Source organism: Erithacus rubecula, assembly GCF_903797595.1.
Source record: "Erithacus rubecula genome assembly, chromosome: 5".
In the NCBI taxonomy this organism is placed as follows: Eukaryota; Metazoa; Chordata; class Aves; order Passeriformes; family Muscicapidae; genus Erithacus; species Erithacus rubecula.
Window position 1 is genome coordinate 36355229 of NC_136687.1, and position 22936 is coordinate 36378164.

The window sequence follows — 22936 nt, forward strand, 5'->3', positions numbered from 1 at the left end:
ACTACTGTGTTTGTGTAATAACAGAAACTCAGTGGAACTAGTTTTCTTGGCTGTTTCTTCAATGCTAAGATAATTTGTTTGCATGAGTCTTTTAAATTTTTTGACTGAATATTTTTTTTGTCAAGTTACACTGAGGCAAGTAAAATTGTCAGCAATATCTTCTTTTCATTACTCAAACTCCATGCTAAGACTTTCTAAAAAGAGTCTTATCCATTATAATTAGTGGTAATCTAATGCAGTGTGATTAGTAGCAGTCTAATGTGGGTTTCCTTCCTCTGGAAGCTGAAAAAGGTTAGAGAGGAGCTTTCTAGGTTGCTTGTCAGGTATTGTCCACGTGTGATGTGGAAGTGATGAGGGGCCTGTGACTGTGTTTGAAGGACTGGAGAAATGGAGATGCAGCTGGATAAGCTGTTTTTAGGCTCTAGAAGTGACTCAATTTTGCTCCAGATGCCTGTTTCTCCTATAGCTTCAAACTTCTCCTGCATGGAATAGTGTTCACTTTGTTTAAAACATCTTTACAATTTGAAAAGGATAACTAGAATTGGTTAGTATACTGGTAGATGACCTTTTGTCTAAATTTTTTTTTCTTTTTTTTTTTTCTGTTCTTACAGGGATTAGAATATTTGGGAACAAGCATATAGAAGTATGTGTTGTACAGAAAAGAAATTATAGCACAAATGCAGGTAGAGCAATAAAGCAGAGACATTCTAGTAAAAAGAATACTATTAATTCAGATCATAGTGGAGCTGATAGTGTAAGAAAAGTGTAAAGGTAGAATGTGCTTGAGCAGTGATCTATATTTTTGATATTCTCTGCAATTAAGTCATAATTGCAGAATGAATTAAAATTTGATTGAGCTTGACTGTTACAATGAACAAGTGAAAGATTAAGGGAAGGTTGTCCATTCCATAATAATACTGTTTCTGTAAAAAGGCTAGAATATATATGTTGTGTTTTTGAAAAATAATCCCCATAATACTGCAAAACATACTCGAGAATGCTTTGAAGAACATTTTATTGTTTCCAGGATGAAGTGTATCACTGAGAAAGGATTGTTATCTGAGAGCTTGTCAATATTGCAAAGAGCTATGACACTAAAGGGAAGATGAGAATATTACATATCCTTTGCTGGAAACAGCTCTTTGTTCGAAGTTCCAAGCACCTTTGCAGTAGCAAACTTCTCTAGAACCACATTGTCATTGTTCTTCCTTTGGCTTGTGTCCAAGTCATTCCACTTTTTATGGCTGCTTTTGGAAGCTTTGGGGGTTCTCAAATCTATAGTGTTTTGTTAAATCCCAGTATGTATTCACAAAGTCACTTTTAAATGGAAAATTCCTAAGGTCTCGATGCTGTCGAACGCACTTCTGTCTTACCCTGGTGGACTGCGCTTGGAGAATTTGCTTCTTACCTTTCTTGTTACCAACAGGTGTGTGTTGAACTGGCAGAGCTGGCCTTGTGTTAAAAATAGTTATGTAATGCAGTTCTTGATTTCTAAAGTAATGTCAGTGTTGCATCTCTGCTTACTGTGTGAGTACTTTTACCACAGGGCTTAGAAAACAGGAGTGCATGTTCGAGGAGCTGGGCATAGCATGGGACTCCTTGTCCATCCTGTGTGTAGGAGGCAATTCAGGATGAAATTCCCAAACTCCATCGCAAGCAAAGCTCGCTGGTTCATTGTAATTTGTGGGAGTGAGTTTATACACACAGGATGAATGCTTAGAACTCATTGCTTTTTTTGTAATCATTAATTTCTGTGGGATTATTCCAACATTCAGAGCCATTTGTACACTGGTTCTTTTTAAACTCACTATATACAAGATGAGTAATCAGTCATTCAAAGTTTTGTCTGACTACTACAAAGTATTCATATACTTTTCACAGGGGAAAATATTGTTCTATAGGAGGTTGCTTTAAAATGATTTATTATGAAAATTTTGATCAGCTTGATTGATTTCCTTTCCCCTTGTGTTTTAGTAGGAGAAGCCCCAGTGAACCCAATGGTGAATATGCATTTAGAGGTGGTTTTGTATGTGTTCCTGCAATTTTAAGAGACGCAAGCTGTTACAGTGAAAGAAGATAATTAATGTGGTTGTCATTGTTATCATTAATTTTAACTTAGATCTTGAAACAATTCATGAACAAATTGTGTTCTAGAGTCCCCAAAACATGCAAATTATTTTGTAAGCTTAGTCTGTGTAGCACAACAAACTCATTGAACTATTTTAGGTAGTCACGAAAGCATGCCTATTTAGGATATATTCATTATCTTCTTTAGCACTTTGCCAACCAGCTTCCATGGATTATAAAGCAGAAGCTTAAATATAGTCCAGCACGTTAAAATGGTGCTGCATTGGATTATAATGGCTATAATTGCCTTAATTATGTAAATGAAGGAGCCTTGCCAATCTTGTGGTACATTAAAGGCTTTACAAATGTGTCACAGTAGTTGTATTGAGAATAAATAACCAAAGAGATGCAGATCATATGCTAAGTATCTGGATCAGCATTATCTTTCTGTTCATGCCATGTACAAATAAGCTAAGGATGCCTTTAAGTTTGTGTCTCAATTACTGATGTGATGGTAATATTTTTTTACTGATGCTACTTGTATACCATTAATCTGCAGTAATATTTAAAGGTCTTTCATTACGCAATGGTGGAAGGTAATTGCTAGAAACAGATTTTTCTGTAAATCAGGTAACTACTTTAAATTACTTAATTTGCTCCTCCTTCTTATTTATTGAAGATAAAATTGTGGTGCTAATTGCATAACCTAATTCTGAATTATTTTTTCTGTAATTATGTCAGTTTATTGAACAGTGAAGCTACCTGAGATCCTTAGGAAGCTCAGGAATGGACTGATGATGGTTCAATAGTGTTCTGAAGGTGGATCAGTGAGATTCATGGAGTCCTCTTCAAGCAGGATGTAAACTGAGTGATATTTAAAGAACATGTGATGACCTTTTGGCAACCACTTCTCAATAATAATAATTGAGTCTTTAGTACTTCAATGTCCTGTTTGCCTTAGTACTTCAACTGTGCTGTCTGTACTCCCTGTTAAACAGTTGCAGTATCACTTTTCTGAAATTACTATTCTAATAGCTGCCAGAATTTTAGTATTTTCTTTAAAATATTAAAATCCTTTAGAAGTCAGGGATTAAAATGTCTGGTTTTGGCATCTACTGCTGATGTTTCTACACCTGCTACACAGAAATTGACAGAAATTTGTTAATATCCTGGTAATGTGGTGGCCCTTTTTTGTTTGAACATACATGTTGTATCTCATTTGTTCTTTTAAGCTGACCTGTCATGGTAAATAGTTTCTACTTGAACAAATTTTAAGCAAAGATTCCAGTGACTTATTATGCAAGGCAAAAAGTTTTCTTGGTATCACAATATCCTCTTTCTTTCAGTAGTAGATGTATAATCAGTTCTTACACATAAAAGTGGAAGTTTTCTCTAAAAAAAAAATCTTTCTCAGCTCTCCTGAGCATACAGCCAGAACAGTATTGATTTACTCTTCCACTTTTGCTTTTCTCACATAAATGTTTGAACACTTTCACAGTTGAAAACAATAGTTCTCTTGGTTGGTGTAAAGTTTTGAGGCGCTACTGAACATTTTAATGTGATTGTGTGTATTCACTGATACTCTGAAAATGTCTGTCTCTGCATTGAAGGTATGGCACCTGGACCATGTCCACATCACTCATTTCTAGCTGTGATACTTCCTAAAAGTTTGAAATTATGATGCAGTGTTACAAAAAAAATTTAACAGTATTTGAAGAAAGTTAATTAAAAATAACCTTCCAGGAGAATTTTTACATGCTTCTGAGTGTCTTTAAGCAAGAGAAAGATGTACTTTCAAAAACCCCCCATCCTTATTTTGTACTCAAAATAGTCCTGCTAGCTTTGAGTCTTTATGTAGGTTACTACAGCTTTACTGTAGAGTCTTGGTAAGAATATGTACTAGTGTCAGCGTGATCAGAATATATTTCAAGGGAGAGATTTTTCCTTTCTTGAATCTTTTTACTGCCAAGAAGTCAGATTTTGTATTTGTAAATACAGATTTATTTTGTATTCTTGATGAATCAGCATTATGAATACATGTTTTAATAAAATTATGAGATCAATTCTTTGTGCCTTATAGTAATTACCCAACTGTGATGCTTTTTATCTGCATCACAAAATGCAATACTTATTATATTTTTTCTTGATATCTTTATTTTATATCACAGATGCAGATTACTTTGCATGTTCAGAAATTCTCTAAATAAAACATTAAAATCTTCATGGAAAATGAAAAACCCAACTTCTTTCCTGATGGTGCCATGATCCATGAAATTAGCTGTGGCATCTGTTTTAACTGTTGTGCTGATACTGCAGTTTCAAGTGCTACAGCCATCACATATGTAGGCATCAGCATTCGTTCGGTCTTGTCAAATTGTTAAGCTTTGGCTCATTTAGCATGGTGGCACCTTTAAAAATTAACTACCCCCTAAAATTGAATGGCTTTATACTGTGATTTACTAGTGCTGAAGTATGTTTTAGTAGGGGAAAAAACCCAGCCAACAAATCTTCTATTTACCATTTCTAAGAGTACAAGTCATAAGAAATCCTGGGTTGACTAATCTTCAGTAGTAGTTCCTGTCAAGTTTTTTGTATTATTTATCCTTTTTTTAGTAGATGTTTGTTAGAGTACTGAGAACAGTAGTAGAGATAAAACATTTCAAAAGAGACTTTTAAAAGTCAGTGTAAGTGGAAACTAAATAATGAAGAAAGTTTTGTTCTGTTTGGTGTCTTCAGCAGGATTGTCTCCAATTCAGGTGTGATTGCAGGTTTTAAGAAAGTTTACTATGTCTCATAGGAATCTGATTTTTTTGGTGTACTTTTCTTTTAAGGTCAGTACTAGAAGCTGATCAAGCTCTGTAGTATTTCTGGATATACACTTTAAGAGGATTAAAAGAAATGTTGAAGATAGAGGCCACTAAATTGATGGTATTATACAGTTACCTTCTTTCTAAAGGTTTTGCTTTGGAGAAGGAATACAAGCAGAGTGTATAGTTGTAGCACAGTGAACAAAATACTGCTGAGGCTCAGAAAACGAAGAAAATAATAATACTCTCTGATTTTGTGTTTCATGCTGTTTAAATCTATTAAAGAGGAAATAAAAGAGAGTTTAGACGAATATATCCATGTCATTTGGGGTGTTTCTGAGTGTTTAATTGAGCACTGGATCATAACTAGACTTCATAGCAAACGGGGTACATACATTAGTAAAGCAAGTTTAAAAGAAAATTACTACAGATTGGAATAATTTAGAAGAGTTTTCCACTGGCTCTAAAGATTACTGGTTGATAGCTTAAAAGTGGTTTTTTTTTTCTGAGTCAAAAGCTGACAATAGCCAGCAGTATAAGTGTGTCAAGGCTAAAGGGTGCAGAGGATTGGTAGAGATGAGCATTTGTGACAATTTTTTGCTTAGGAAAAAAAAACTAAAGGTCAATGCAGTTATCCACAAGGTTATTGTGTATACATTTTTATTTCTTGATGTCTCTGGAATTTCATTCACTAGGTAGATTTTGTAATGCAAGCACTGATTTACCAAGTCATTAGTTCATCCAGATGGTCTTTTAATTATTAGTGAGAACTCTCACTGACTATAAGGATTAGCAGCTTGCACCTGTTACAGCCAGCACCTCTGTAGTGTTCATTTGTGGGCAACATGAATCTTGTCATGTAAGATGCCAGTCTGGCAGGATGTTTTTCCTGCATTGCATGAGGGGTTGTTGGAATTTCATTGATGTCAGTAAGTGATGCCAGGGAACTGATTTGTTTAGCTTCTTGAAAAAGGTTCTCAGCAGTGGCAGGAATGTAGCACTCAGTAGACAGTAAATATAGTAATTCAGCTTTCTAGCTGAAGTATATTCCCTTTCCAGAGAACATCCTAATTTTTTTACATTGACGAACTATATATTGCAGGGTTTATTTTGTCTTTTTATCTCTCTCTAGGCCGCTTGGTGCTATTTTTACACATATGACAAGTCTAAGGTATCAGTCCTTTAAGTTAGGGTAGGAGAGTTAGAGTGAATGATAAGCAGTTAGATACTCATTTATCTTAAATAGTTTCATTTACTATTTTAGTTTGAAATTAATTCAGTTTTTCGCATAAGTGATACCCAGCGTCATAAAGATTTTTCCTTTTTTCTTTTAAATTTATTTCTAAATTCCTCTGGTGTATTGGGAGAGATTTAAAATCAGTTGTGTTTTGTAAGAACAGACTTTAATATGGCAAAGGGATCAGGCTTTTGACTTGCTCTATTTCTCTTTTCAAAATCAGAAACAAATACAGAAATAAGTTTGGAGGTGAGGGGATGTGGAGATGGAAAACTTTGCTTAGTGTAAAAGGAGCAAGAAAGGAATATTCTTTTTTCCTGAAATAGGAAAGGAATCTGAATACAGATCCAGTAAATGAAAAATTAAATTTTACCATCACTTGAATTGATTTTTCTTGAGTTATTTGAAATTATCAGCAAAATACTTCTGCTACCAAACTTTTACCAGGCTACACAGCACTATTACAGAATTACAGACTAGCAGAAAGGTTGAGTTTCAAAGTGACCTCTGGAGGTGCTCTTGCTCCAACCCCCTGGTCAAGAGGGGCCACCTAGAAGAGGTTGCTCAAAACTGTGTTCAGACAACTTTGAAATGTCTCTGAGGATGGAGCTTCTACAACTTCTCTGGACAACTCTGTCACTCACACAGCAAATGACTCTCCTCATGTTCAGCAGAAACCTCCTGCTTCACTTTGTGCCCATTGCTCCTTGCACTGTCAGTGGGAACCACTGAAAAGAGCCTGGTTCTTTCTTTATGGCCTCCCCCCAGGTATTTATTCACATCTATAAGATCCCATTGTTTTCTTGTCCTGCAGAAATGGTCCAAGTGCTTTCAACATTTCATTATATGAAATTCTTTTGATCCACAAAATGTAAAACAAAAATGTCCACATTATAATTAGCTAACCAAAATTGTCTATCGTAATAGAAACTCATGAGTGATTTTGTCACTTTCAGTAGCAGTTAGTGAGACAGTTTTGGTTAGCTACAAAGACCTGTGAAATAGAAAAAGTTTTTTAAATGGTCTGAGAACTATAGCACGTCTATTAAGGAATACTACACTTGCTTCTGTGTGCAAATGCATGTTTTTGTTTTTATCCAAAATATAGAGAAAGTAATACAGTCTGTTTTCATGTTGAAATTTGTAGCTTAACATATAGCATGAAACATAGTCATGAAAATGTGATTTATAGCTTGAAATGTATTTATCACAAAAAATTCTTTTTCATTTTAAAGTGGTGATGTAAATCCATAGATTTCCTAGCTAACTTTGTACAGTTTTCAGTGATTTATATACTAACTTAAGAGAATTCTCTTATAAAAAAATATTGTTTGCCTACATGCACACACAATGCAGATGTTATAATACTTCATATATACATATGAAACATATCATATTTATATATTTATGAAGCACATAAAAAATTGAAACTATTCTGTAAAACTGAGTGGATTTTTTTGTAGGGTAACATACTCATGTACAAGATACATTAAAAACTATGACCAGTAGTAGCAGTCTAGAAACTCAACACATTTTACAGAACCCAAACTCATAAAAAGTGTTTGCAAATCATAAAGCCAGCAAAACAGCCTTTGCTTTCCATCTGCTTCAGGCACAGTGATGTAATGTTCAATTCAATCTGAAATAAGCATTTTAGTGGGTAATGATTTATTCTTGACATTTGGACAAAGGACACAAGGAGCCTTGGAAGTAATTTTTAAATTCCTAGCTATATATATTTATATGTAGAAGCAAGTTAATCACACAACATAACGATAAAATTGTACTGAATTTCATTACCACAGAGGTCATGGAGTAATTGCACAATCTACTATTCTTTTTTTTCTATTGCTCTACCTCAAAGCAAGATTTCTTCAGACTGGAAGAAGGCCTGTTTTTTGGTTTAAGGATTTCTATAATGGAAATAGAAATGCATATATCCATTAAGAAGGCGTTTGCAAAGGAATTGACAGTGTTGGCATGTGTTTGCTAAACAACCAGTCCATATGTGCAGATTTCCTGCCCTGCACATGCTGTGAGTCTGGTGTGTCCTGGAGGCTTGCAGCTTAATGACTTGAAACTTGCATGGTACACACTTCTGGGAGAGCTGAGCATGAAATGGTCTGGTGAGAGCTTCTGCTCCTGTTCTGTTATAATCTGAATTTCCTTTTGCTTTCCAGCATTTTGGTGTAGATGAAGAACAGCATTCTGAAAAGTTGAAATGTGGGAACTCTTTTCCTATGTGATTGAGCAATTTGTTCCATTGTATCACATGGACATTGAGTCTTTCTGTTACATAAATCAAAATGGAATATAAATTCCTTATCAATCATTGTAAGAGCTTATTAGTGTTACTTTGAGTGATGAGAAATTTCTTTTGCAGTGCAAGCCAGACAGTAACTGTGAAAACAGAGTATGTCTGCCTATTGTGGTCTTTGCAGAGTTTTGGGGTTTTTTTGCTATCAGTGTCTCAGTGTTAACCTGCATTAGTTTATTTTTTAAAAATTTGAATTTACTTTATCTGTGCAATATTAGGCCATGCAAAACATGGATGTTTTCCTGAAGACAATTTCCTTGCTTCTTTCAGTGCTATAAGAGAAAAGGCTTGTACATGGACTCAAAAATTTCACATATCTGCATTTCTTTGTAGCAATTGGATAAATATTAGTCAATTAACTTAGATTAAAATGTTCAGCATCTTCCCATTCTGAAAAAATATTCTACATTGTAATATTTTTCAAAAAATTAATTACTATTATTTTCTCCAGAAAAAAAAAAATCATTCAGTAACAGTAAGGTCATGATAAAAAATATGTTACTGCAGAAATGTTTTCTGAGTGACAAATACTTCCTTTCACAGGAAACTTTTCAACACCAAAGTGATTATATGGGACACCGTGATTATGTGTTGTACAATGAAATACAAATAATATGTGGTTCATTAGCTTTTGACACTTCAAAATGTGAGGGAATGAAAAGAGAAACAGCCTAGAAAGGGGGCAAAGGGGGAAAAAGAAAATGTGAATAGCAAGGAGATGATGATTCTTTAATTACATCTTTGGCACAGTTTTGTGCCCACCAGGCAGGTGCTTGGCTGCCTTGTCTGAATAGAAGGGAAACTCACTTTTTTAATGCCTATATTAATCCATATATTTATGTATATTCCTGTCTTCTGCTGAAGAGCTGACCTATTTCGTGTGTGTGTGTGTGTAGTAAATGAGAAACAAATAAAATCTAGATACATGATATACCTAGTTCACACCCTTTCAGACCTTTCAGGGAGATTCTGGAGAGTTTGTGTGAATTGCTCCCTGTGGGCTATTGCCACTGCCTATATCCTCAGGAAGTTTCTTCTAATTATCATCACTGTTGGGTGACTGAATAATCACAGGAACTGTTGCCTGCATCTTCTTCACAAGTGATCAATATCAGTGTGTAGAAAATGTCATAGTTTCTGTTTCCTTGTTTATTAATTTCTTCTAAGAGCCTTCCCTAACACTTGAGCATTTTTGAACTTCAGGCAATGACTAAATATTCAGACATTAATTTAATTTATTTTAGTCAGCTATTTGTTTACATCAGATATTTTATACAGCAGTGTCATGGTTTTGAGTTCAGTGGACTATTTGGTCACAGCTCCCTCATGCTGACTCTTATTGAAATGAACAGTACTACTGAGTAATGGTGGGTGCAAGTCTAAATTGAGAGAGGAGTGGCTGGAGAGCAGCCCTGCCAAGAGGGATCTGAGGGTGCTGGGTCCTTGGAGGCATCCAGAGGAGGGGAACAAAGCTGACAGGGTGACAGGAATAGAAGCAATTTACTGTGATGGGAGGATGAGAATTTTGGTTTTGTAAAGTTTGAAGAGGAGGCCGAAGAGTGACTCCGTTAGTCTCTACAGCTCCCTGGTGGAGGAGGTGGAAAGGGACGTGCTGAGCTCTTCTCACTGGTATCTGGGGATAGGACACATGGGAGTGCTTCAGAGCTGTGCCACATGAGGATTAAATTGGACATTTGGAAGCATTTTGTTACTGAGATGGTCAAACATCCTGCCAGCGTTTAAGAGGCATTTGGATAATGCCTTTAATAATACACGTTGGGTTACAGTCAGCCCTGAACTGGTCAGGCAGCTGTACTATTGTAGGTCCCTTCCAAGTGAAGTACTATTCTAAGTGAGTAGACATTATTTTAATTTGATTGTTAAGTCATTATTCTAATTAGGAGCCTGCCCACTTAGTTGCTTTTTAATAGATTTACCCCAAATGCAGTATAACGTACCTTAAGGTACAATCAGCAAATTTCACACATTTAATTTCTAGTATCTGGAAGATAATAAAAAACAAATTATTTTATATGTTTTTTATATATTTCTTCTCAGTCTGTACAAGAAAGTCAGTTTCTTGTAAAGTTTGAAGCTTTAATGAGTTTTTGGTTTATTTCTATGTTCGGAGGCTTAAACAACAGTTTTGATACCATTTAAAATTGCACATTTAGTGCCTTAAGGTTTGGTGGGAAGCCTTATTGTAACTTCCCTTGTCAACTTGGAAACATTAGAGTTCAATGTAATATTTTTTTTTGAAAGAAATTTTTTCATGGCTCACTGGCTGATTTCAAAATACTAGTTGAAGTTGTACTGAAGTTTTTTTACATGGAATGTTAAACTACATTACCATAGTTGCACCTTCTGACCATACTGCATCATGTCCTGCAGAAGTTTATTTAGTCATGGCCATCAGCTCTGGGACCCCCAGAATAAGAAGGACATGGTCCTGCTGGAGTGAGTCCAGGGGAAGGCCACAAAGGTGCTCAGAAGGGCTGAGACCTGCAGTTGTTCAGCCTGGAGAAGAGAAGGCTCTGGGGAGAGTTTATAGCAACATTATCTATATCTAAAAGAGGTTAGTTACAAGAGAGCAGGATGCTCAAGGCCTTATCCAACCTGGCCTTGAACCTTTCAGGGTTGGAGCATCCACAACCTCCCCAGGCAACCAGTTCAAGTATCTCATCACCCTCACAGAAAATAATTTATTCCTAATGTTTAACCTAAACTTCCCTCTTTCAATCTATGACCATTACTCCAGTTCCTGATGGAAAAGTCCCTCTCCAGCTTTCCTGTAGCCTCTCTTGAGATACTGGAAGGTCTCCACACAACCATCTCTTCTCCAGGGGCTGAACAGCCCCAACAACTCTCTCAGCCATTGCCGTAGGAGAGTTGCTCCAGTCCTCTTTTCAACCTCATGGTCCTCCTCTAAACTTGCTCCAAGTACTTCTCGTGCTGGGGACACTGGAGCTGGATGTGATACTCAGGTGGGATCTCACAAGATCAGAGTAGAGATGGAGTATAATCTTCAATTTGACGGTCATGCTCCTTTTAGTGCAACCCAGGGTTCCCTTGGCTGTCTGGGCTGTGACTACACACTGATGGCTCACGCTGAGTTTTCCATCAACCACCACTCTGAATTCCTCTGCAGCCTTCCTCTAAGATCTTTCTCCACTCAGTTTAGTGTGCCTGGGATTGCTGCAACATAAGACTTTGCACTTGCCTTGTTGAATTTCATGAGGTTTGTGTGAGCCCACCTATCAGGTGTGTCAAGGTCCCTCTGGATGCCATCCCTTCCCTCCAGCACGTTAACTGCAGCACACAGCCTGGTGGTGTCAGCAAACTTGCTGAAGGTACACTTGATTCCATTGTTCATGTCACTGACAAAGATGTTATCATAGGTTGACTTGGGTTTGCCAATTTTAATATATTCTATTTCTTTTAGAGATAGGACTTAGGAGCAAAAACAAGGTGTAGAAGATGTTACACTCCCCAAAGCATACCCCTGGGATGCCATCCCATGAAACAAAGAAATTCCTTCAAACGAAATCCCCCCTCCCTTACCGAAAACCCCGTTATCTCTTAGGATTTCTATTGGCTCTTAAAGTCACAAGTTAATTGGTTCTTAGTTTTAAGATAATTGGTTAGTTTGTAAGTTGTAGTTTTTATTGGTTAGAAACTCAATCCTCTGGAAACCTATATAAAGTGTTTTGTTATCTGATATAATTAGACTGTTGACAGCATCTCCCTGCGAGGACAATAAAGTTATTCTCAGAATTTTGCTGGGCGGTCTCAAGCCTTTGTTCTTTGCTAGTGAGTAGCTGGGGGCTCTGCATCGGGGGTTCAGAAGTACCTGGACTCAGGGCTGCAGACCCCGGGGTTGGAAAACACCCAACCCTAAAAAACAGCTACACAAGGCAGGTTTAAAACTTAAAAAGGTATAAGAAGAAATTATTAATAAGACAGAAAAAAAAAAAAGATAAATTCAGAGTAAGATTTCCAGATTATTCCCTCCTCCCCTTTCTTCATCTTCCACATGTCTTAACAGCAACATACAGAGAATACTTCAGTCAGTTATTTACTTAAATAATCATTTCAGTTCACTCTAGAGAGAAAAGTTCCTTTTTTTTTGTTTAGGCTTAGAAGGTGTCTTCACTTTCACAAGCTGTGTCTGCCCGGGGAAAAACTGCGAACTATGGCTGCCTCCCATCCCCACAGTCCCTCCAGAGCTGTCTTATGGGTTATGCTGCACACTTGGGGTACTACTTTTAAAGGCAAGCTGCTGAAAGACAAAATTCTCTTCATTTGTTTTTCTATTAAATATCTCTGTTCATATTCCAGTCCCAAAACAGAGCCCCATTTCCTCGAGGCAAAAGATCCTCTTCCCAAGCACTTTAACCTCCCCAAGTATATTTCACAGTTTAAAGGAATTTCAGTGTAGTCGCAGTCCCCTTCAGTGTGGTCACAGTCCCCTTATAGCTTTTTAATTGGTTGCTCAGTTTGTCAACCACCAAATCAGCCCTCTGATTGATCCCCTCAGCCCACAGGGGAAGCTCCCAGAGAGGGGACAGCCCTCCTGTTTCCAGGCCCGTGATGCTCCTCTCAGGCAGCTCCCCCCATCTTGTGAAACCAGCACAGATGTTTAACAGTATCAGCCCCAGAATATAATTATTCTCTGCATTTAATGACCTTTTAAAATTACGCAGTACATCCAGTCTGATTAGACTTCCAGGTGTGGCTACAAATTATAAAAAAGATACTCTCTGCCATGTACAGTATGTTGTAGGATTATGTTATATTTAAATTTCATCATAGTTACCAACTCTAACTAATTTGTGAACAGCCCTAGAAATTTAGAAATTTTTATTTCTAAAATGGGAATTCAGTATGAAATGAGCTTAAACCAGTGTTCTCTGTAAGTTGATTGCATATTAAGAAATAATCACAGTGTTGGTTCTTAAAGTAGAAACATCTTAAAGTGTTGATGATGCCCTTTCAATTAATTAATTAATATATGCAGACAGCAGCAAGGAAATAAAATCCCAAGTCTGATCAGGTATTCAAGAAATAGCCTTCAAATTACAACTGTGAAACCAGGAGGAAGTTTTGGAGGTTTTGCACATTAGCAGTAAGGGTTTTTCATCTTCGTTGAGTGCAAAACTGGTACTGAAATCAGTGACAAAACTCACTGAATGGAACCAGGGTTTCTGTTTTTTAATGAAATATGAGTCGTGGAGAAACTCCTAAACTTTGACCTGTTACACTGAAAGTTAATCTTTATGGTAGTGATGCCTGCTGTTGAATCCAGTAATCTCTGCACACATTTGCTGTGCCTCAGCTTCACCTTGCTAAATGTGAATTTGCTGTTTGAAAGTCATTGAGGAGCAATATCAACATCTTGAAAGCAAGGCAATGAGCCACGCAGACAGGAAAGCAACAACTTTCTGAGCTCAGTGCAGTGGTAACAAAATGTGGGATTTGACATCAGTAAATTCTCATGTGCCTGTCAGGGCCTGTATCTTTTAAAACTACCTAAATATTTTGTGATGCAGCTGGCCTTATAGAACAGAATAATCTGGCAGGACTCTGTAGTGCTGCATTGATTTAATGGTGATTGTTGTTGAAAAAATGAGGAACTTTTGTGTGACCACTGAAATTCAGGTGTCACTGTGATGTATTTCTCCATGTTTTCTGTTATTGATGTGTTTTCAGAAATACAAAATACTTCTAAAGGCAGAAGAGAAACATGCATGAAATTGAATTTCAGTAACAAAAGGAATAACAGCTAGAAAATTATGTTAACATTCTTTTAATAGGGAACAGAAGAATCTAGAAAAATGTTTCTTACTGTTCTTTCTAGGATGTCTTCAAAATCATTATCAGTAGGTATTTCATTATTTCTTAAAATAATTAATGTACTAATTTTGTTTTTCACTTTTAATCTCAGGTACTGATGCATTATTTTCAGACTTGCTGATGTCACTGGCAGTTTAAGGACTTCTGCAGGTTTTGTAAACGGTGCAAAACAGTGATGCCATTGTTAGAGATAGTAGTTTGGAAGTCTCAGATGCAGTGGTGAAGAGGCTCACAGTTGATGATACTTGGCAGTTCTTTTCAGCTGTAGACAATGGTGCTGATAATCAGCACAACCAGTTAGTATAAATGCCTTTCATGGCTTATGATTAACAAGTAAAATTATAACTGAATAGATTGCTACCTGGCATCTCTAATTGCCTATACTCTTTTTGCCTTGAGAGGTCCATGTGGAAAAACAATGTACATTCTAATTATATAGATTTTGTCTAAAATGCAACACATTTTCTTATATAGATTTTTTTCAACATATAAAGCCATATTTCTTTATACAAAATACTTTTCTTCTAATAGATTGCAGAATTTATTAAATGTAATTTTTCATTGTGAAAAATGTCAACAGAATTGTTTAAACAGTCATCACTGAGTTGATCAGTGTTAGCATTCCTTTCCTCTTCAAAGAACCAAGTAGTTGGTCTAGACAGCAGCAAATTGAGGGTGAAATTCTGGCTGTACTGAAGTCAGCAAGAATTTTACTACAGATTTCAACAGTGTAAGGATTTTAAAAGAGCTTTGTTCTGTTCTGCATACACATGGTGCTGATTTGTGCCTTCTGTAAAGCAGCTCCTTTTGAGAACTTCTGTGCTTGCATAGTCGACATGCAGACAATGCTGCATGCAGGTAGCCAGCAGAAAGACTATGGCTGGAGAAGAATTTTCTGAAACCTAGCATGATACCAAGACCAGTCCTGCATGGTGCCTGGTTTGGATCTGATGTAGATTTATGTCACACAAATATCCTCCTTGTGTTAATGGTTCTCTGTAACACATGCGTGGATCACTTTTGGTAATGAAAGATTTTTGAGTTTAAAATACATGTATTATAGGAATAGCCACATTAGAAATTACCAAGGCTAAATAAATTCCTATCTCTATGCATATTCATATACAGCTCATAAAAATTCCCTGATCTACATCAGACATTCATGAACAATCCATTTAGTGTTGAATGCATTGATTAGCAAAACATAATTGCACTTTGCTAACATATTTCGTGTATGCATTTGTAAACATTTTGGATATTTTTGCCCCAATCATATTTTTTTAACTCATTACTTTCTGCATTTCATTAGTGAATTTGTGTGGAGACACAGCTGCAGATTACATTTACTTGACCAGCATCATGATTTCACTGAGGTGGCAGTAGTGTAGTAGAGTTTGCATCTCACTCCCTGTTATTTCTGGTCCAGGGGAATTGGGTCCTGCTGTTACATTACTATATAATGGATGAGCTGTCATAGGTTTCTTCAACAGTAGAGTAGAGTTGGCCTTCCTTTAGGGAAGAATACAAATAATTAGCTAAATTGGAGTAATTCTGCCCTTTCAGTCCTCTTCGAAAAGTCTACAGGCAACCGTGCTCTTTAGTGAACAATTGTACAAAATTTACAGCAATGTTAGTGATTAAACATTCAGGAAAAACACACAAGCAAATGGTTAGAGTAAATAAAAAAGGGTTTAAAGCATCAGATCACGTTCTAAATATGAAAAAAAGTAAATTGCTTCAATGCAGCCTTGGATTTGTTAGATTTCAGTGGAATCCAATATGATGGAATATTCCTTTATTCCAGATACTTGCAGAGCAGATTATAGTTAATTTCTGTTAAAAGGTAGTTGTTCAGTTCACTGTACAATTCTCCTGCCCTTCTGTGCCAGAGAAAAGGTGAAAACAACTAGATACTCATAATGAGAAGCAGTAATTTTCTCCCAACAGAAAGAAAAGTCTATCAGTCCCTTCTAGGTTCTGTGCCTGGTTACCTGATGTAATACATTTTTAAAGTCTTTTATCAGGACAGAATATTTCTGATTTCAGAAAATACCTATTTTGAAATGGTGAAATAATATATACATATTTTTAAACTTTCTTTATAAAGAGCATTGTTCAATGATCTTTTTACCTTACCTTCTACCATGTTTCAGGGGGTTCAGTGGTGTCAAATGCAAGAAATCTTTTCAAGTCCCTGTCAGTCATGATCTTCAGGGGAAGAAAATGTCCAGACTTTGTCCCAGAGCTGTGTAGAGCTTTCAGGAATCATTAAAACTGAATTTTGAAAACTACCATATCTTTGGGTTATGGTTTCCTTGAAAGCTTTCAACACTACCACAATTTTTAGGCTGTTCCTATTTGATACATCCCATATCTTTTATTAAATTACACTACTGGATTCAATTGAATATACAGAAATATTTGAAAATTATATTGCAATATAGCATATTACAGTGGGACATCTCTTTGCTGTCTTCTTTTGCTGTCTGTGTTCATAACTACACAATTTACAGATTAATAGCATCATTTTCATCCTAAGAAATGAATAGTTTGGAATAACAGAGCACGATGAGAAATGGCAGCTAACTAAAGGTAAGCAGCAGTTAACAAAGGAAACCATATACATTGACTGTCCTTCAGAAAATAAATTAGCTAATTCCACAATAGTTCTGTGATACTTCTGAGAGTCTAAAGAATCAGTATTGTCTTACTTAATTGCTAGGTCTTTTTAAGTCCACTTATTCAAGTCAACTTAAGTTGAAGATAGTAATTTGGTACATAAATTCTATGTGTTGTCCTTACTACTATTTTTCCTGTACTTAGAAATTATTATTATTATATTGAAATATAGAGTCTTTAAAAACGTTGAGGACACAAAAAGATCAGATTTATTTTATGAAAATGTAATTTTTTGAAATCATTTTGCATTTTATGAAGCATTAATCATGTGCAGAGTGTCTGTATGGAACATTAATTTGGGGCAGTAAGAATAGGCAGCTGAAATTCTCTGATATGGTATCTGCAGCATTTGTATTAATTATCTCATAACATAGACTAACTGAAGTAGAAAATTCATTATGTTTAGTTAAATAGTAAGGAAATCATAATGTTTTTATTTGTTAATTTTAAGGTATTATCTTCCTAAATTCACTGGCCCTAGAGGTAACAGATGGCTCATAAATATCAGCTTATAGAAATAAAAATATAAGCATGAATTTTTTTTTCAGTTTACAGCCTTTTTTTAAAAAAAAAGGCAAACCAGTTCTAACTGTACATCCAGGATGGTAAAAAGATGACTGAAATGGCTGTCCTTTAGTTACAGGTTTTGAGGGATTTTTTTCCTTCTGCCACATTTATTGGGCACATTTCTTTTTGCCATATGCTACTCTTCCCATTTGTGACACATGATGCAGAGCTAAAAGTGCTGCTCTGTATTGCAGGAATTGTAAGTCACTTGCATACAATTCATAGACATTTAGAGTTAGCCACATGGGTAATAGCCCTTATTCTGGAGCCAGGAATTTTCACTCCAAGTAATCAGTTCCTCAGGGCTAAATTCACAAATCTCTGCAGGATGGCAGCCTTACAGAGTACTGTCACTGAGTAGTTAGGTGTGCTATAATGTTTAAGCTTTCTATAACAGATAATGTCTTTAAAGGCAGCACTGAGTTCTGATGGCAGTTTTAGGATTACTATATTTTCAGAAGAATGTTTAAAGCCCCATGCCCATGCTGGAGCAGATGCTCAGTATTTCCTGTGCAGCCATATGATAGTACATGATTGGTAGGTAAGGCTTTGAAAGGCCATTGGGCTACATAGGCATCAGCTGTGGACAACTCCTAATAATCCTGCTCCCAGCTGATTCAGAATTGCTGCTCTAACCATGTTTCTGGGTGTCTAGCAATCCTGGACTGATGGCTGGCAGTCCTCAGGTTACAGCATGAGGAAATGCTCTTGTACTTTTCAGGGAGATCAGTACAGAGCTACAAAACAGTTGATAGTTCCTTTCAAAGAGGGTTGTCTCTCAAACACTAAGGAGCCCTCACATGAGTTGCATGATGGTCACAGGACATGAAGGACTGGACCCTGCCCTGAGCAACCTGATGTAATTAGACTTACTTTTAGCAGAGAGTAAGACTGAGCTACTACTGGAGGTCCCTTTCAACATGCATTATTGTTTGATTATTTGAATCAAACAATATAATTTTTTTTAATTACAATGATTTTTCTAAGTCATATCCAGTGACTCTAATATGTCAAAAAAGTTTGAATAGCAAGTCTTACTTCAGCACACACTGACTGATTAGTTGCCCATCTCACATGGAGTAATTACTAGTTGACTCTAAAACATGGTTGATGTGTACTCCTTTCTTATTTCTATATGCTCCTCTTTATATTTACTTCCTGGTTGTTTTATTGTTTACATGAATTTATGAGTATAGTTCTGCCTGATTGAATGAGATTCTGTGTGCTGAGGAAGATCATCTGCATAGTGTGTGTTGTGTTTCTTGCTTCTTTTTTTTCTAAATAATTTTTTGACCATTCAGTTAGCAGAAGCTACTCCTTGATATACAATATTGCAGTGTACTCATTATGCCCATATCCATTCAATACTTATTAAACTACAGATAATTTTTTGTGTCTATGTCTGCATAAAAAGGAAGTGCTGTTAAAATAACTTACTTTCTCTTAGGTCAGGAAGCTAAGACTGGTTTAAATAGGTTAGGGAATTCAGTACATTATGCTAGTGCAAAAACAAGCTCTGCATGTCTTTGGAGCTTTCAATAACACTATTTTTACTTCATTAATTAGCTTGAGTTGAAAGGCACTAAAAGAACTCAGGCTGATACAGCATTTTCAAATATTTTATTTCCAATCTGTAAAGTATATTCAAATGCCACCACAAATAATAACATTTACTGTATATGAAAACAGATTGAACAGTTGGTTCCACCTAACATTTTAGTAATATTTATCATAAATAGATACCTTTATTTTTTTGCATAGCCATAGCTGTTAGTTTTAGAAGACAGTCTCATTGCTTGAAATGACAGTAGATTGCAGTAGCCTTTGAGCTAGTGGCTTCTTATTACCTTGTACTAATTCTCTTAATGGCTACTAAAATTGATTGTAATAGCAGGATTGCCTTGCATTGGCATTATGCAAAAACAGAAGTACTTCTTGGCAGGTTCCTAAATGGATTCATGGGATTTAATATGCATTTTTTGATTAGTGTCTAACCTTCTACAACCTTTACTGTCTGTCATTCACCATTAAAGATTCATCTCCCAGTCTATCAGGTGAAATAATAGTCTGAATAGGTCTGAATTACCTCATCTTAACCTATTTTAAATCAGTACAGACAAATTTGCACAGTAATTTCACTACTCTGTATTTTTACAAGCTCATCACCGAGATGAAGAGTTCCTAAACATTTTTCAGTATGTATCAACTAATTAATAATTTTTCATCATACAGTATAACCTCAAGCAAGCATGTTTCGATGGCAAATGGCATTCTAGTGAATGGATTGCTAGGTTGATCATCTCAGAGCATGAAGTTAAACATGTCTCATTCCTGACTGGCTCAGCCTTGGCCAGCAGTCAGTCTGTCCTGGAGCCAGCTGACACCAGCTCTGCTGGACACGGAGGAAGCTCCTGGCCACTTCTCACTGAGCCCACCCCTGTAGCCTCCTGCTACCAAAACCTGGCCATACAAACCCAGTATACATACAGCTGCAATGGAAGGAGAAATTAAAGAGGAGCAGTGTCCCAAAGTTAATAGCTGATTCTTTGTGCTGACCTGTCAGATGATTGAAAGAACTGATACAGGAAGGTGTCATTATAGCAGATATAGAAATCCCACAGTTTGAATTACAATATGTAGTCTTGGAACAGGAGACCATTTTCATCTGATTGTTGTAATGCATTTTTGAGTAGACATGTTTATTTATCATTATTTTTTCCCACTTCTCTATAAATTATTAGGAAAAAAAATAGTTCTGTTACACAAGAGAAGCACAAATGCAATTTTTATAAAAATGTCACTCCATAACATATGCAAATATATGTATAGATGAATTGTACTTTAGTCTTTCATGGATAGAATCAAAGTATCAAGAGGGACTTCAGTAAGGAATAAATAATCCTATGCTTAGATGCATGCAGTTGTACAGCCATTGATAGTTGTTGACATAATGACATGTTTCTATCTTATTCCAAAATACAAATAAGTCACTGTGTTTTTCAATTTAGTGAAGTGCTAAAAAAGCTATGTCACTAAATGTGTTGGATTGATACACGATAAAGAAAAAGTGAGCAAACCAAAGATTTATTTTCAAGAGTGTCACTGTGAAACTCTGCCAATTTATGTATGAGCTCTTCAGGTTGTTCCTTATTCGGTTTCTGGCATACCTAGAAAGTCGTCCCTGTTTGGAAATGGCAGCTATTGAGAATGGCAGTGCAAGGTGTTTTGTTACCTGAGCCAAGGGTACATCTGGTGTCTTTTCTGGTTTTGCCATCTTCCAGATACTGTTATTTCTTTTGTCTTCTTTTAGCTTTTAGCGAACAAATGGGAAGATGGAGTTCTGGGAAGGGTATCTACTTGCTTCAAGCATGCCCTTCCTTTGTCTTCTCAGTGAATAAGTCTCTTGACTGCACACCTCCCTCTGATATCTACTTCTTTTGCTGGCTTCTCTAGCACTTCAGCCAGTCTGCTACTATTCTGCTGCCCTTGGTGCTCTCTTTGATCTGGTGTGCTTTTTCTGCTTTTGTTATTTCTGGTCAAAGAATCCAGCCTTTCCATCACCAAGTGGCTGTACACTTGCCTGTTTGCCATTACATGCTCACAGATTTGGCTTGTGGAAACACAATTCCATGGTATAAACCTCCAGCATGCTGTTGAAACACTTTTGCTGTCAATCCTACTTCCTCTTTTCATGGCTCAGCATAGAAAAGCAGATTGGGTGCTCATGATTATCTGTCTAATTTGCACCTGTGACCTGTTCTGGTAGGGCTTGGATTTGTATTACCTAAATGGACATGGAAATGAAAAGACAAAAGACTGTCATGGGTATCTTAGCCTCATCTGCAGTAAGATGTGAAAATACCATGCTACAACTGTTTATAGTAGTTTGCAAAAGAAGTTTTCTATTTCTTGGCATTTGTAGGCAGTGCAACTGAATTAAATTAATTTTAAAAGCTGCGGAACATATAATTTTGTATTATTATATAGGGTTTGGTTTTTGTGGGAGCCTGGGAGATCTTTTTAGCATAATTTGAAAAGTTCTATTTAGCACCCTGGAGAAAAATACTGAACAACTCTGCATATTGTTTTTCAGTGTGCAGTGACCTGGAATTCAGGGAAGTTGCAAACAGATTGAGAGACTGGTTTAAGGCACTTCATGAAAGTGGAATTCAGAATAAGAAGACTAGGATTGTTCAAAGGCCTGAAAGAAGCAGTAAGTGATTTTTAAATCTTTTACTTGATGTTTTCTTAGATCCTTTTCTGTTTTTCAGTTGCTAAGACGTGCCTTATTCTTGTGTGCTTTAAATACACATGTGTACAAAACTAGAACATTGGGATTTTCTGAAGTTGGTTTCCTGTTTATGACTTAGAACTTATACAAGATGTTCACTTTAGACTTCAAATATAATTTAGCAGAACAGCTACCATTCACAATGCTTTAATTTGTGAATGCCATCAATTAAAAGAAATAAAATAGCTTAAATTATATGTGGCCCATCTTTGCTAGTTGATGTCACTGTAGATACTGGTACCACTCAACCAACAAAAACAGATGGAAAAGAAGCTTGTAAATAAAAAGAAATTCGTAAGGTTATATTTGAAATTGGAAAATACTCAGGAGTACTAATGAAGTGAAAACAGTAGGGGGCATAATTTGTTTTTAACCCCCTCAAATATTTAAATAGATTTTTTTTTTTTTGTTGTGGAAAGTAGTTGCATTTTAAAATGTAATCATCAAAGGGCTTATTTAGAAGAGCAGTTGAAGTGTACATTAGTAGTTCCAGAAGTTAAGTCCTACTGTGAGGGGAGTCAAATTGGATTTCATATGCTATAAAAGCCTAGCTTTCATTAATATGAAGAGCAAACTATGAATTCTTCCAGGGTATGTTTCACAGAACTTGGCCACCACTGACTTCTTAATTTAGTTATTTTATTTTTAGCTTTTTAAGTGTTTGAGATGGTTTTTTAGCTTTTGTTTGTTTCAGTTTGTAGCTTTACTTTTTCTTTTTTTTTCAAGAAATTCATTAATTTCACTTAATTTGAAATGACATTTCACTGTGCGATGTTTTCATGCTAAGAAAATGTGAATAATTCTGTAAAACAGAGTGAATTAAAGATGGTTCTGTCTTACCTGTGAATACTTTTCTTAACATTGACAAAAATTGTTTCTGAGGTAAGGGGGTAATACAGTAACGCCAGTTTTATTGATATTGAAAAAATTGGCATTTAAACCCATATATTTCCAATTTACATTCTGGCTGGTGCCTGTAACTGGTGTGTGACACGTGTCTCATGCAGTAGTGAAAACAATAGAAATACAAAGTTTCCAGCCCTTAAGTATAGTTTTAAAAAAATGTATCTAATTATGTAGGTTGGTGCATTGTCAGTTGAAGGTAAACTGAAATATTG

General features: G+C 36.1%; 1 protein-coding gene across 2 annotated transcripts in view; it reads left to right on the plus strand.

Moving 5' to 3' along the window:
- The window catches only part of SPOCK3 (SPARC (osteonectin), cwcv and kazal like domains proteoglycan 3), a 162184-nt gene that overhangs the window by 119424 nt on the left and 19824 nt on the right, over window positions 1–22936 (plus strand). For both annotated transcript variants that reach the window (XM_079306264.1, XM_079306265.1), the window contains exon 7: window positions 21621–21740. In XM_079306264.1, the coding sequence (XP_079162390.1) occupies window positions 21621–21740 (120 nt within the window). The remainder of the gene's footprint in view (window positions 1–21620; window positions 21741–22936) is intronic.